The following is a 14,440-nucleotide window of genomic DNA, read 5'->3' as shown; positions in this document are numbered from 1 at the left end:
ATGACATTTTGCAATGTATGCCGTAGACACGGATAGAATTAAAACATTTAGAGAATTAGAGAATTCTCATATATATTATTAAAATTGTTCATAAACAACTCACATTTAAAAAATATGTCAAGGAGACATTAATATCAGCTGCAAAATATGTAAATATTAATATAGTCGTCTAAGGGTTAACGCGCATTTCATTGCCGTCTCGTTCACACTACCACGCTGTGCCTCTTTCACTCGCACTCATTGCTAACATAGACAGGGTACCAGCTTTTTTCCGACGGGACTACCTTGTATAATTGTATCATGAGACTACCTTGTATAATTGTATCATGGAGCAGAATATCCAATGGTGTGGCCATGAATTTTTAGCTTTTTACCATTTATGCTAAATTTAGGCACACAACGTTTGACGAAAACGGTCACACTAAATATGTAAAGCTGCTTCGCATGTCATCTATTACGTAAAATAAGCAACTAAGCAACTATTGCAATGGGAGTTAGCCATCCCAATCCATTTCCTAAACAAATTCTCAAAATTTGTTGATCACATCATTATAAAATCATCCATTATTTTATTATTTATTATTATAATATCGATACTTCCGACACTGAAATGTATAGGGACCTCAAATCAGCTGTTATAAATCGAAATTAAAAACCTAGATTCAATTTATTCGATTAATCTGATAATTTACATTACTCTGTTATTGATTATTGTTGATTACTGTTAAAGATTATTTATCCAATTGGATTGTTGGCAGCTTTGCACATGTTCCAAAACAGCGTGTTAAAAACATTAAAAAGCAACAGATTTCATTGATTTTTATTACATTTGTTGTGTGATAATACAGCACCAATTGATACAATCCAGTTTTCAATAACACTTCCAATAAGTCACATAAGCCAGAATAGCGAACGCAGCTAGAACCCACAGAAAGCAATAGAATTCGAAATGATATTTCGGATTTAAGGATTTGAGGAGCAGACAAAAAGCCTCAAACGGCGAATGCGGCGGATCGTTGCGGCGTCGTTCCATGCGTATTATGCGTGCTCCTTCATAATCGAAATAGTTATTATTTAGAGTTGAAGAAATTGAGAGTCGCATATGCATACGCATTCTTCTGGCACGCGGACGCCTGTACTGAGGTCTCATTGGCGGAGCACCTTCGCGCTGCTGTCGCTCCCGCCTCATTCTATAGAGGTTCTTCACAAACTGCGAGTAAGGGAACCCATCCAAGTCACTCTCATATCCATTTGTCGAAGTATAGCCAATGCTCACAACAGCCATTCTGGAAAACTGATATATTGTTAATAGAATTCACAATTAATTTATTATTTATTTTACATTCAGTTTTAACCTCTTTTTTTGCTGACGACACTGCACGTTGTGCTTGAACTTTCTAGTAATCAGATGCTTAGCTTCACTTTTGATAATAATAATCGATTTCATAATTTCAGTTTTCAGCACTGGAAAACATCGAAAGGCTATGGACGAAAAAATTGACCAAGAGAATCGTTTTTTTTACGAAGAAGAAAATTGCATTCGAGAGGAGAACCAAATCATATCCCAATATCATCGATCTATTCTTGGCCCTAAAGCAAATGCGTGCTGTGTTTAGCCATCGTCATCTTTCGGGCCATATTCGAGTAGAGTTTGGCCACCGTGTACATACTAGAGCTGGGAAAGTATCGGTGGAGGTGACATTCAATATTTGGGAAAGGAAATTCGATACTATCGTTTTGAATTATAAGCAATTTCGAATGTATATATTTTATATATTTTGTGCTTAATCCTATAACTACAACTAAAAATATTAGAGATCAAAATTAATATAACATTTCAGTATGAAATAAAGGAACAAAAATCGGAGATCAACTTATTAACAAAACAAAAACTTCAAGTCAAAAGACAAGGCTAAGTAAATAACTGAAATATTATTCTATCCATTAATTTCATAGCAAAAATAGAAGAATGTCAGTATTGTTCGTTTGTTTACTTTTTGTAACCAAAATTCTTGCAAACCTCGAACCTCGCGCTCTTCTCTAATGAAGCTGTTTGTGAAAATTGCCCACCACCATCGATAGTGACAAAAGACTATCCATAGTAGCTCAGAGAGGTAAATAGTCGATATTCGATTATTCAATAAATTTGCTTGTTTATTTGCTGTAGTAGTAGTTTTATTATGAAATCATGATATGTAACATAAATCATATTTAACATATGATATGATTATACACATTATACATATGTATAATCGATCGATATGAAGTGCAAGTCCAGCATTCAAGTGCTTGTTGCAGCTCTGTGGTAAATACACAAAATCCCTTCAAATACTGCGTCGATGGTCGCATCGAATATCAAAAGCCAGGATGATTTCAAATATGGGAGGAGGGACTTCAAGATCTCAGTTGGTGCAGTCAAGATGCCATAATCCCTGGAATATTTAATTGTGTGCTTGTGTATGTGTGTGTGTGTGTGATAGCTGAAGTGCACATTTGAATGCTTAAATGAGTTGTCGTCGTGGCCGCTGCGGCTGTTTAATTGTAATTTCGTGTGCAGACCCCAATTGCTAAATAAACACATACAGTAACTGATGTGTGCGTGCGTAATGTGCACACAGTAGACACTCCCTAAGAAGAACCTCATACTAAAATATTGAATATGTATTTTTAAAAGGAAAGGAATCACTTCTGTACTGATGCTGTTCCCAATAAATAGCCATGCTTTTTAACATCAACTCAAAAAACATCTTCAACAAACAATTTGTAATTTATGATGTAAAATTAAAGATTAAATCAAATTTTAATATATTATAATTTCATTTTCACAGGAAAAGTAAAGTTTGCTAGAAAATAACGGCTTTTTATTGATCTACTGTATTATGTATAGTATTCGCAATGTTTAGGAGTTCCATTTTCCATAATTTCAAGCTTTAACACGAAGCGAAGAACAATTAAGATGCAAGATGCCATTGATCATTTTAAGTATACGATAGAAATACCTTTGAATTTGCCAATGAGCAATAATTACTGTGGCTGCATTTGCGATGCAGCCTTGGATTGCAATATGCATTTTGGTGGGCTGCCAATTCGATTTGCCAGTTTGCAGTTACAGTCAGTCTCTGGGCCTGCACCCCCGCCACCCCTGCCGTCGCCATCGTCCTCATCGTCGCCATTGGCCATTGGCGCGTATCATTGTTAACATGGCTAAATTATATAAGCGTTTCTGGCCTTCAACAACGACAGTGAGAATCGCTATATATATTTGCGTGTGTGAGCTTAAATTGCAGGTTGATTTTAGCTGCTGGCCTCTGGCAAATGAAATTTGCAGAGCATCGCATAAAACGAAATGAAATGCGGCACACGCATTTGGCAAAGGACAACACTCGACCACAACCAGCCACGGTCCAAAAGAGAAGAGTCTGCCAGACATTTCTCCTCCAAACCAAACCGAATCGAAATTGCAACTGAAACCGAGTATTTGGCTGGCACTGGACACCCCCATGATGACTACTTAAAGGGATTCTGGATTCGCTCAAATTAAATAATATGTATAAATAAATGCATTATTTTTAATTTGTATTCTATCATTTATTGACAATTCTGGCGATTCTTAAAAACTTATGTAATTATTATCACAAGAGAATCTGTAAATAAAGTATACATTATAACAAAAAAAAAAGGTGATTAATATTAACATTCCTTCCTATGTTAATCAGAAAAACTGATTTGTAATTAACATGGAAATCATACCTAAATGATTATAACCCTTTCGTGTTACAAATCTCTACCCATAAGCAATATAAAGATTATGAATTGTGGCATTAATCATGTATAAACTGAATTTGTAACACTTAAACCCCTTACTTTTTAAATGCTATTTCACCTTTAAAACTAAAATTTGTTAAAAAAAAAAAATTATTTGTAACATCAGCGTTTATTTTAATTGAGAAATTTCAAAGGATTCGCCAATACGTGTTCATTATTCATCCTTTCTAATCTGTCTGCCCAAAATCTGAGGGTACATTCGGAAACATATCCTCGCATAGAACCACCTCCATGTTCATGATTTGCCCCGAAGTGTACTGAATGGGCAAATCAAAGATCGTACCGATCTCAGTCGATATGCGAGGATCATTGATCACAAATCTTGGCGTCAGATCAATAAGGATATGTGATGGAATCATCACGTTTTCCTCCGCTGCTTGGGCCTCATCAATGGTGTTATCTGTTGGTAGCATAAGGACTTCATTATTTTCTGTCTGTTCGGGATCGCTGCTTGAAATGAGTGAGGTATTATCTATTGGGAAGATAATGACTCCATTATTTTCCATCTGTTCGGGATCGTTGGTTGAAGTGAGTTCGTTTAGATTTTGAGTGGCACCTGACAGATCTTCGCCGAATGTTCCATCATTCTGTAATTGGTATTCAGAGGAAGTATTATCGTTTGGTAACTTGGTGATAATATTGTTTTCCGTTTCAACGTTTTCTTGATCATTGATCTTATAACTTGGAGTCTGATTTATAAGATTTTCTTCAGTCAATGTGACATCATTCACTGTCTGCAATTGGGCCTCGGAAATAGTATTTTGAATTGGTGAATTGTTGACATTGATCTTATAACTTGAAGTCTGATTTATAAGATTTTCTTCGGTCAATGTGACATCATTCACTGTCTGCAATTGGGCCTCGGAAATAGTATTTTGAATTGGTGAATTGTTGACATTATTATTTTGGAATTGCTCCGCATCGATTATCTTATAACTTGAAGTCAGATTTTGTGATAGCCATGGCATTTCTTCCTGCAGTTGGCCATCATTAGTGGAAGTCAGATTTTGTGATAGCCATGGCATTTCTTCCTGCAGTTGGCCATCATTAGTGGAAGTCATATTTTGTGATAGCCATGGCATTTCTTCCTGCAGTTGGCCATCATTAGTGGAATTTTCGATGGGTTGCTTAACATTCACTGTGTCAATATTATATTCGGTTGGGATTTGATCTTTAATCTCGAAATTTGGAGGCAGTTCCATAAGATTTAGTGATTCCCACATGAGATTTTCATCGAATGTCTCATAGAAGTCCGCTAGCTCTGTTTGATAATTGCGATATTCTTCTGGTTGGTTGCCATTCTCTGCAACAATATTGGTTGCAAACGGATCTTGATTAATCATCTCAAAGTCTAGAGGCCGATCGAAAAAACATTCTTCTCCCCAAGTGAAGTCTCCGGCCAACATCTCATTTACATCCTGCACACGGGAATCATATGTGCTATAATCTATAGTTGAGTTGCTGACTATATTATTTCCGGTTTGTCCTTGATCATTAAATTCCGTGCTTGAAAGAAAATCTATAAGATTATGTGAACCCCGTGATGGGTCATCCTCAGATGTCACGTTCACATTCTGCAGTTGGCGTCATTAGCTTTAAACTTTGATTTGGTGGCTTTCTCACTTACGTTTACAATGTTATTTATGGGTTGCCCTTCCAGGTCTGAGACTGGATCACTAAAATCCGGATATGGTCCAGTTGGGTCCATCTCGCTTGTCCCGTTTTACGAATTCAATTTCCTCCGAAAGAAAAAAAAAAAAGTATTCTTCACTTGACAACTTATTTTGTCGACAGCTTTTTGATATTTTCCAGTGCTGGAAACTGAAACAGAGTTTGTCAAAACACTAATTATCGATTATTATTATCGTATCTTAAGCTGTCATTATCAACTTGAGCATCAGGTGCAGTGTCATCGCTGAAAAAAAAGGGTAAAGACTGAAGCTTATTTAAAATAAGAGATAAATTACTTTAGTGAAAATAATGTATTAATATTGAATCAGTTTACCAGAATGGCTGATATGAGGCTTATCTATAGTTCACCGAATGGAAGTGACACTGACTCCGATGGGTTTCCTTACTCGCAGTTTGTGAAGAACCTCTATAAAAAAGCAAGGAGGCGTCCACGTGTCAATCGATCGCCCACAATGAGTAAGCTCCAATTTATCTAATCAATATCTGAATCTAAGTGATTATTTCTATAATAAAGGCAGGATCATCATGGAAACTTCATCGTTACGAACTTACGATCCACATTCGCCGATGGATGCTTTTTGTCTACTTCTCAAGTCACTTAATCCGAAATATCACAAATTCTATTACTTTCTGTGCATTCTAGCTGGGTTCGCTATTCTGGCTTATGTGACTTATTTAAAGTACTATTGAACATTGCGTTATTTTAGATTTGTATTAAAAACTAACATATCTAATAAAAATCAATGCAGTTATTAGCACTCTAAAGCCTTATTAACTTTGTGATGAATTCCATATTGTAATTTTCAACAGATGCGAGGAAATCTTTGTAGGCATAAATTAAAAGATTCAAAATAGACGAGAGCTAGATTAAGTACAGTATGTATCAGAGAAATATATAATATATTTTGTTAAGAATTATTTTGGTTTACAAGCAGCATATACCATAATTTATAGTACAGTACTTAAAAAGAAAACAAAAAAATCATTACAAAATATTGTAGTATATTCTTAGTAGCTTCAATCTTTATAGCTTCTTGCGTGAGCCACGCAAACTATGTCGCAGCCACACGTGCTCCCCGATAAATCCTAGCGATGCAAGAAGAGTGCCCACAATGACCACATAGAAGGCGAGCTGAAGATCCCCGATGGTTAGGACCCGAATTGGGCTGGCGTTGTCCTCAGCCTGATTGAGGATGGTGCGCATCCTCATAGTCACCCGATACTTTTGATCCAGAATCCATTTGTGAATTAGCCCAGCGTTGAGCAGTCGCAACAGTTGAGTATTGACTGCCTCCTCCCAAGGGGCGTCGCGGGGCAGCACATACGAGATGGTGTAGTACTTGGGACACTCGGGCACAATCCAAATGCGTTGCGTTAGCAAATAGTTGGCCGACTCCATGATCAGCGAGTTGTAGCGTGAGACGCCCGCCTTGCCGCCCACGGTGGCCACCTCAAGAGTGACATCGAAATTGAGATCGCGATTCCACCATAGTTTCTTATTGAGACTGGCAAACAATGGCGAAGTCTCGCTGAAGAACAAATCATCGGCCATCGATGTGTACTTGTACTCAACCTTCAGTCCGCTGTCGTCTAAATCCTGCATCGTCATGATGTCTTTGTAGTGCAGCGGATGAATGTACACGGTGGCCAAGCTTGACTCGAAGATGGCCCCAAAGATGACGCTGACCAGGCACAGCGAACCAATGAACATGCGCTCTGCATAGCTATCGGGGAGATGCGATAGATTCACACGCACCCACACCACCCACGTGTCCACGACAATGGCCAACGCCTGTTGCCACAATCGACGTCCGGCCACCGTCACGATGCGCAGCCGCAGATTGATCACGCGCAACAGCAGCCAGATGAAGGCGCACACAAAGGCCATCAGTATGAAGCCCAGCCAGATGTCGTAGCCCACCGCAAAGATGGGCAGTATGGACTGTGGTATGGGACTCGCTTTGGGCACGTAGATGCACAGTTGATCATCGTAGACGGCCACCGTAAAGTCCATGTCATCCTGCACCAGATAATCCTTGACAAAGAAACCCGTGAGACAAATATCCAGGCCATCGTTCTGAATGGATCCGATGGCGCCATTGTAGCTGCCATTCGCGCTGCGTTCGCTGTGAATATATGAAGATATGTAAAGTATCTGATTGAATAGTATTCTTAATAAAGCCTTTCTTCTTCCTCCTGAAGTTATTTCACTGTAAATTATGAAGTGTTTAGTATCTGATTAGTCTTTAAGGTGTTCCTTGATTAAATATTATTTTTAACAAAGCTTTTCTTCTCCTTCCTGAACTTATTTCACCGGAATGAAGAAGTGTATAGTATCTGATGATTCTTTATGTTATAGGAAGGAGAGACCTCCTTCATACTCAAGTATTTACTATTAGCTGCCTTTGGTTATCCCCTGATTGAATAGTATTCTCAACAACGCAACCCTTGATTCTTCCTTTCAGAATTTCTTTCCAACTTCTATGTATATTCTATCAATTTTAAAGCCTTCGTAACTTAACCTTTTTCACACCCAAGTACATATCAGCCGATTACTATATCAAGCTACTTAATTATATAGAAAAATGTTGGTCTTCGTCTGTCAACCGCTTTTTATACATTACTTTCTTCCTTTTAAACCCAACTTAATGAAATCTTGTTCACACCCAAGTATTTACCAACCGATTGCTATATCTTATATCTGTCATACTAATTTCTCCCGCTGGGAATGCATAAATAGCAACCTAAGCAATTACATATGTTTAGTTTTCCGTCTGACCTCCTCTTTTATACATATTACTTTCTCGATTTTAAAGCTTCCTTAATGATTCTTTGTTCACACTTAAGTATTTACCAACCGATTACTATATCATGCATACATCTATGATACTAGTTTATCCAACTGGCAGTGCATAAATCAATTACATATATATAGGAAAATGTTCGTTTTCCGCTTTCTCTACTTATTATTATGGCCACCTCTTTTTATACATAATACTTTCTAATTTTTAAAGCCATCTTAATAAATCCTTATTCATATCCAAGTAGCTACCAACCGATTACTATATCTCACATATATTTGTGATGCTAGTTACATAAATCAATTTCATATATAGAAAAATGTTCTTCTCTCGCTTTCTCTCTAAGTATGATACTAATGAAACTCCGCTACTATTCACATTCTCAAAGCCAGCCAGAACGCATTACTATGCCACATATCCGACGAAGCAAGCATCGATTTGGACATACCCAAAGTAGTTCTTGTCGGGCTCCTGCAGATCCATAGTGAAGTTAAGCAGATCTCGCAGTGTCTGCGCCACTTCCCAGTCGACGCCAGTGAGCTCAGCGAGCAGTCCCGTCTCGGGATCGAAGACGGGCCGTGCATAGACCGACTTGAAGATCTGCACACGCAGCGGATAACCGCGCATGTTGTGGAACAACAGCTCAGGCAATGGCTCGCCACCCATGAAGGGCAAGAGGCGACCAAAAGACGCCTCCCAGGCATCCACTCCGTTCGCATCGCGGCGTGCAAAGGGATCATAGATGTAGATGGCGGTATCGGTAATGATGTAGCGGTTGTAGATCTTGCGACGAATCCACAATTGCCGGCAGCTCTGCTCCACTTGCAGCAGCTGCTGTTCGCTCAGCTCGCCGAGGGCGTCGCCAACGATGTAGAAAAAGACGCCAGCTCGTTGCATCAAAGCTGCGGCACCGCTGTTTGAGATTAATTGCGGCAGACCGATGACCAGAGCGAGGCTATCGCGACTGTCCACGCCTGGCAGCGACTGCTCCTCATCGTAGCTGTGTGTGCAGTGTGGCGTCTCCGTGCGTTGCATGAACCAGCGGGCATTCGCATTGGCCGCATCCTCGTGCAGCTGCCGGCGTCGCAGCATCACATGCACGTGGGGAATGTCGTTCATTGTCTGCTCTAGGAGTCCAGTGTCCAGTATCTGCGACAGCGTCTGTGTCTGCAGCATCAAGGCGAGCAGAAGTTGCAACAACTGCTTGCGTGCCATGCCACCGTTCGTTGCCGCGTGGCATCCACAAATGAAGCCAATGAATACGGCAGCAAGTCACAAGCCAATGCCAAAGCCACGGCCAAATGCTTTAGCTATTGCTTTGGCTCGGCTCGGCTCTTATCTCATGTTTTGACACCTGCAATTTTGTTTGTTGACTCAAGCGTAATTAGAGACCAGTTATGTCAGCAGCCATTCTCCCACAGCTGTTGCCGCCTCTCGCTTCTCGCCTTGAGCAAACATCGTTGAGTTTCCTTTCCATTCACCATTGTCCCAAGCTGACCAAAAGGGAAATTGAATTGCGACATTTTTGGCTGCGCGCTGCTGTTCATTTCCAAATGGTTGTTAGTCCAAGCAAAAACGATACTCGCTCTTTCCACATAAAGCGACAATAAGCTGCATAACGAGAACAATCGATTAGCTGATAGCTCGACTTCGAGATACCTATCAAAGATAATTAAGAAATGGTAAATGATATTTTTATATACACCTGTGAACATTGAAATAGCAGTGCTTACGACCTACGTGTTAAAAATTTAAAAATACTATTATAAACCCAATAGTTTAAAGGATGCATTCTAATTTTCATTAAAATAGCAGTGTTACGCGAAAAATATAATAACATTAAAAATAGCTCATAAATAACTTAATCCTATATGAATATTCTTTAATGAATTGATGCCAAATTTGTGTTATTGAAGCAAACATTAATGTAAGTAAACAGTAAAATATGCCAACTCCGATGTTTGGTTTATTGATTATATGTATTTTGATTTTCAATGTTTCCACTGTTAAGCAATTTATTAAATGCTAGACCAGAACTTTTTTAAATATTGATTGATGTGTTAATTATTAAAAAGTTGAAAAACAAAATTGAATTAGGGCTTTTAATTTTGTTCATATTTTTATTAAATTTTAATATTTTGAACTTATTTTTAGGTATCTAATAGTTAAATATGCTGATTTGATCAAAATTGGTTCAATTGCAATGAAAATCCGAGCAGAAATAGAAACTCAAAACGAATCGTAAAGAAAATAAAATGCAAATTGGCACATTGGTGTTCAAAAGTGTTTCAACATAGTCAGTATAATTCTTAAGGCCAAGCTACTAAAAGTCAGTATTCCTTTAGCAAACAGCATAATATTCACCACATACTTGGAAGAAAATAATTATAGGGCAAAGAAAGTTAGAGAGACTTAATCAAGACGTGGCGAAAAGTATTTCAACTTTCAACATATCATTCTAAAATCGAAGCTACTAAAATTTATTATTTTTCCATAATTTTACTTATTTGTATTACCAAGCGCAATATTCACCACATACTTGATAGAAAATAATAATAAAGCACAGAAAGATAGTGAGACTTAATAAAGACGTGTCCAAAAGTATTTCCATCTTCAAAATAGCCAGTATAATTCTGTAAGCCAAGCTACTAAAATTCAGTATTTTCCCCAAATTTTACGTATTTATATTAACAAGCACAAAATTTACCACATACTGGATATACAAATAATAATAAGGCAGAAAAAGATAGAGAGTATCAAAAGTATTTCAACCTTCAACATAGTCCAAGCTACTAAAATACTAAAACTCAGTATTTTTCCATAATTTTACTTATTTGTACTACCAAGCGCAATATTCACCATATACTTGATAGAAAAATAATAATAACGCACAGAAAGATAGTCAAGTACGCGACGGCAAAGGAGACTTAATAAACACTTGAAGACCACACACTAGAAATATTTGAAGCAAAGGACGGAAATCCAACAGTACTTGATATTCAAATTTTGAAACCACTTGACTTAATGAATGCAATGCCAAATTTGTTTTTTTTGTGACTCTGAAGTATTTTTACAATTCACACAAAAACCTTTTTTCAAAGCGTGGCGTGGATAGCAACGTAATTGAATTATGCCGGTCTGACGGCGGTCCTCGACCAGCTGAATCGCCGAACCGTTCTGGGTTTACAGTTCTCCAGTGATGCGTACAAATTCTGGACACACAATTTAGGTGCCTAAGTGCAAAAAAATCAGCGAAAAATTGCTGATATGATTTTTAATCAGATTGCCCTATTCAGTCCCAATCTGTTGTTGTTTTCCTCCGCTCATTTTTTGTTTGTTAGGGGAAAACAGTGGTGAAAATTTGAAATTGCAACAAATGCTGTTTATTGCAATATTTTGAAAAATTGATTGAAATAATTATTAAAGAAAGTCTTAGGAATGAGAATAATTTGTGCATATAAAAAAATATTGATTATAATCGATTTTTTTAAATAAAATTTAAATTATTACAGTGTTTTTTTTTAAACTAAATTTAAATAAATAAAAACGAAAATATTAGGAATGAGAATAATTTGTATTTAAGAAATTGTATCTATTATGGTAAAATATAGAAATATCGGAATTTTAATTGCAATGCATTCTTCAAGTAAAATTGAAATAAATGAATGCATAAATATTAGGAATAAGTATAATAAAAGTACATATAAGAATCTATCATTTGTAGTCAAAGTATAGAATTACAATAATAATAAATAAAAGTACATATAAGAATCTATCATTTGTAGTCAAAGTATAGAATTACAATAATCCATAAATAACATCTTAATCACTTAAATTTCCTATGATAGATTAATAGTTGAAAAACTGTTTTGCATTGTTAAACATAAAGTATTTAAATCAAATAAATTACTGATGTACTTAAATGTTTGTTAAATACAAACAATGTTTCAAATTCGATAGATTTTTAGGCATTAGAGTTCGTCGATTAAGTAAATGTTCTTCTCCACTTTCGAGTGAGTTTCGAGTGCATTAAACCACTGTGCAAACCGAACGCTTTTACCAAAAAATTGAGTGTTGCTCTTGTTTTTTTTGCCATTCCCATTGCGGGTGCGAATATTGTTTCTCTCTTTCTGTGTGCATGTGTGATGTGTGGCTGTTGTGTTTGTTGCTATTTGAGCACGTCTTGGCAGAGCGAAGGGAGGGGGGAGGTTGGGGGAGCATCCCCCTTCGCGCACATGCGTTACGTCGACTTCCGCTGCCAAGTGCAGCAACAAAAACCATCAATAAACTGTGCTACACTTTTCTTTCACAGCCACTGTCCACACTCGCTGCCATTTTGCTCACTTACACGGACAAACAACTCGATTCGCTGTCTGTGTGTGTGTGTGTGTTTGTGTGTGTGTGTGGTTTTCAAAATGAAAAATAAATTGGAAAATTGAAAAAGCAATTCATCGCATTAGAAACGTGCATTGAATGAAAGCTTGGCCAACTCTCACTCCCACTCTCTCTCTCACTCTCTGTCGCTGTCTCTATCGTTCGTTTCCTTTGCTTGTTGTCTGTCTATCAGCTTGCGAGCAGCAGTGTCGTGCACTTTATCGCGTATACGCCAGGTGTGACAGCTTCAAAGTTTGATGCAAGCACTGAGAGCAGCAGCTCAGCTCAGACGGTGCTCAGCCCTGTTCAACGTATATAGTTATGGGTGCATCAAGACAATTGCCAACGAAACGAACTCCGAACTCTCTGGCAAACAAACAATAGCAATAACAACATCAACATCAAAAGTAAAAATGAATAGAGCTCTGCTTCCCTTTCTCATGGGCTCCATTGTGTGTGTCTCTCTCTCTCTCTCTCTCTGGGGGAGTGAGGCGATGGAGCTGGTTTATGACCGTGCGATAAAATCAAATTGGAAAGCGTTAAGTTTGAAAACGTTTTGCCATTTATTATTATGACGAGGCCGTTATATGCACTTCACTAAGTTCTGACGAGATCCGACTGCGCAACGATGAAATGACGCTCGACGTGCGTGTCCAGAGCAGCGCGAAGAGGAGGCAAAGGGGGAGAGGAACAGCCACTGCAGTGCGATGCAGTGAAGCGAAATGAAATCATTTGTACGTAGCACGTGAAAATGAAATTTAACATCAGCGCAAAGTCGTTGCAAATTCGTGTGGCCATTGTTGGGGCCATTTTGCCCGCTTGCATTCTTATATATTTTTGCACTTAATTCCACATCATTTCGCCATTCCCCCTATCACCAAAAAAAAAAAAGAAAACGAAAGTAGCGAACTGGCAGGAGAACAAATTGAAGCTCAGCAAACACTCATGGCCGTGACGATGGCTATAACTTCCGGTGGCATTGCATTTGCATCTTTTGCACCGCTGAAATTGTTGCAAAAACGCAATCATGGCGGATTTGCTGCCACCTGCCACCTGCCACCAGCCACTGCCACATGCCACACGCCAATAACAACAACAACTGGAATAACAATGACACCCAAAACGAATCGAAACGAAGTCAACGATTCAGTGCATCCGATTTGCTTTTGGCTGCCATCTGAGCATTATCCGCACTTCTGTCTGTCCTTCTCTCTCTCTGTCTGTCTGTCTGTCTGTTTCCCAAATTGGACTAATGCCCCCGGCTTGCAATTGGATTACAGTCTACGCGATTCCTCTTAGCCAACACACACACACTCGCAGAGAGAGAGAGAGAGATGCAAGTCCATTTGCCTAACAAGCAATCGCAGACAGACACTTCGACATCGAGCACTTCTCGAGACAGCATTGACAATGCAAATTTACCTTATCGTTCGCTTGACAATGTCTTGTCTCTCCTTTTATACTTCAGTTGTTACTTTGCCATCTGCGATCTGCGGTGGGCGTCATCTTCGAGGGACATCATGTATTACTTGCGCCACAAACATGCATCCAATCCAATTATATATTGCAAAGTCAACAGCAAGTAGTCAAGTATTCTGCATTCCAAATTTCCACAAAAGCTTTTGTAATTACGCACTTTGCATTTCCACGCCATGCTCTTATCGAGTTACATTGCCCCATCTCTATATGTTTTTTGTCATCTCTAGCGTGCCCACCGATAGTCATCGATTATTTTGTTTCATCGATTC

At 38.3% G+C, this 14,440-nt stretch overlaps 4 protein-coding genes across 7 annotated transcripts; 1 reads left to right on the top strand and 3 right to left on the bottom strand.

Annotated features, from left to right (window-relative positions):
• Positions 1–796: 796 nt before the first annotated feature.
• Positions 797–1,397, bottom strand: LOC133848472 (uncharacterized). Of its 2 annotated transcripts, none has more exons than XM_062284064.1 (2): positions 1,343–1,397; positions 797–1,294 (listed from the first exon to the last, which is right to left on the bottom strand). In XM_062284064.1, the coding sequence occupies exon 2, from the start codon at positions 1,283–1,285 to the stop codon at positions 872–874; it is 414 nt and encodes a 137-aa protein (XP_062140048.1). In that variant the 5' UTR covers positions 1,286–1,294; positions 1,343–1,397; the 3' UTR covers positions 797–871. The 2 variants fall into 2 exon arrangements, with proteins under 2 accessions (XP_062140048.1, XP_062140049.1); XM_062284065.1 differs by having other exon boundaries at positions 799–1,050; positions 1,111–1,389.
• Positions 1,398–3,722: 2,325 nt separating this feature from the next.
• On the bottom strand, positions 3,723–5,638 carry LOC133848822 (uncharacterized). The gene is made up of 2 exons (XM_062284518.1): positions 5,453–5,638; positions 3,723–5,399 (listed from the first exon to the last, which is right to left on the bottom strand). The coding sequence occupies exons 1-2, from the start codon at positions 5,531–5,533 to the stop codon at positions 3,993–3,995; spliced, it is 1,488 nt and encodes a 495-aa protein (XP_062140502.1). The 5' UTR covers positions 5,534–5,638; the 3' UTR covers positions 3,723–3,992.
• Positions 5,639–5,728: 90 nt separating this feature from the next.
• Positions 5,729–6,268, top strand: LOC133848823 (uncharacterized). Its single transcript, XM_062284519.1, has 2 exons — positions 5,729–5,973; positions 6,032–6,268. Exons 1-2 carry the CDS (start codon positions 5,835–5,837, stop codon positions 6,205–6,207), a joined length of 315 nt encoding a protein of 104 aa, XP_062140503.1. The 5' UTR covers positions 5,729–5,834; the 3' UTR covers positions 6,208–6,268.
• A 178-nt stretch (positions 6,269–6,446) lies between these two features.
• Positions 6,447–14,360, bottom strand: LOC133848909 (uncharacterized). 3 transcript variants are annotated; one of them, XM_062284650.1, is made up of 3 exons: positions 14,115–14,360; positions 8,767–9,977; positions 6,447–7,727 (listed from the first exon to the last, which is right to left on the bottom strand). In XM_062284650.1, the coding sequence occupies exons 2-3, from the start codon at positions 9,531–9,533 to the stop codon at positions 6,542–6,544; spliced, it is 1,953 nt and encodes a 650-aa protein (XP_062140634.1). In that variant the 5' UTR covers positions 9,534–9,977; positions 14,115–14,360; the 3' UTR covers positions 6,447–6,541. The 3 variants fall into 3 exon arrangements, with proteins under 3 accessions (XP_062140634.1, XP_062140635.1, XP_062140636.1); XM_062284651.1 differs by having other exon boundaries at positions 8,767–9,929; XM_062284652.1 differs by having other exon boundaries at positions 6,448–7,643.
• Between the last annotated feature and the right edge of the window lie 80 nt (positions 14,361–14,440).

The sequence above is a fragment of the Drosophila sulfurigaster genome, chromosome X, assembly GCF_023558435.1.
Source record: "Drosophila sulfurigaster albostrigata strain 15112-1811.04 chromosome X, ASM2355843v2, whole genome shotgun sequence".
In the NCBI taxonomy this organism is placed as follows: Eukaryota; Metazoa; Arthropoda; class Insecta; order Diptera; family Drosophilidae; genus Drosophila; species Drosophila sulfurigaster.
This window is presented reverse-complemented; position numbering and strand designations above follow the sequence as displayed.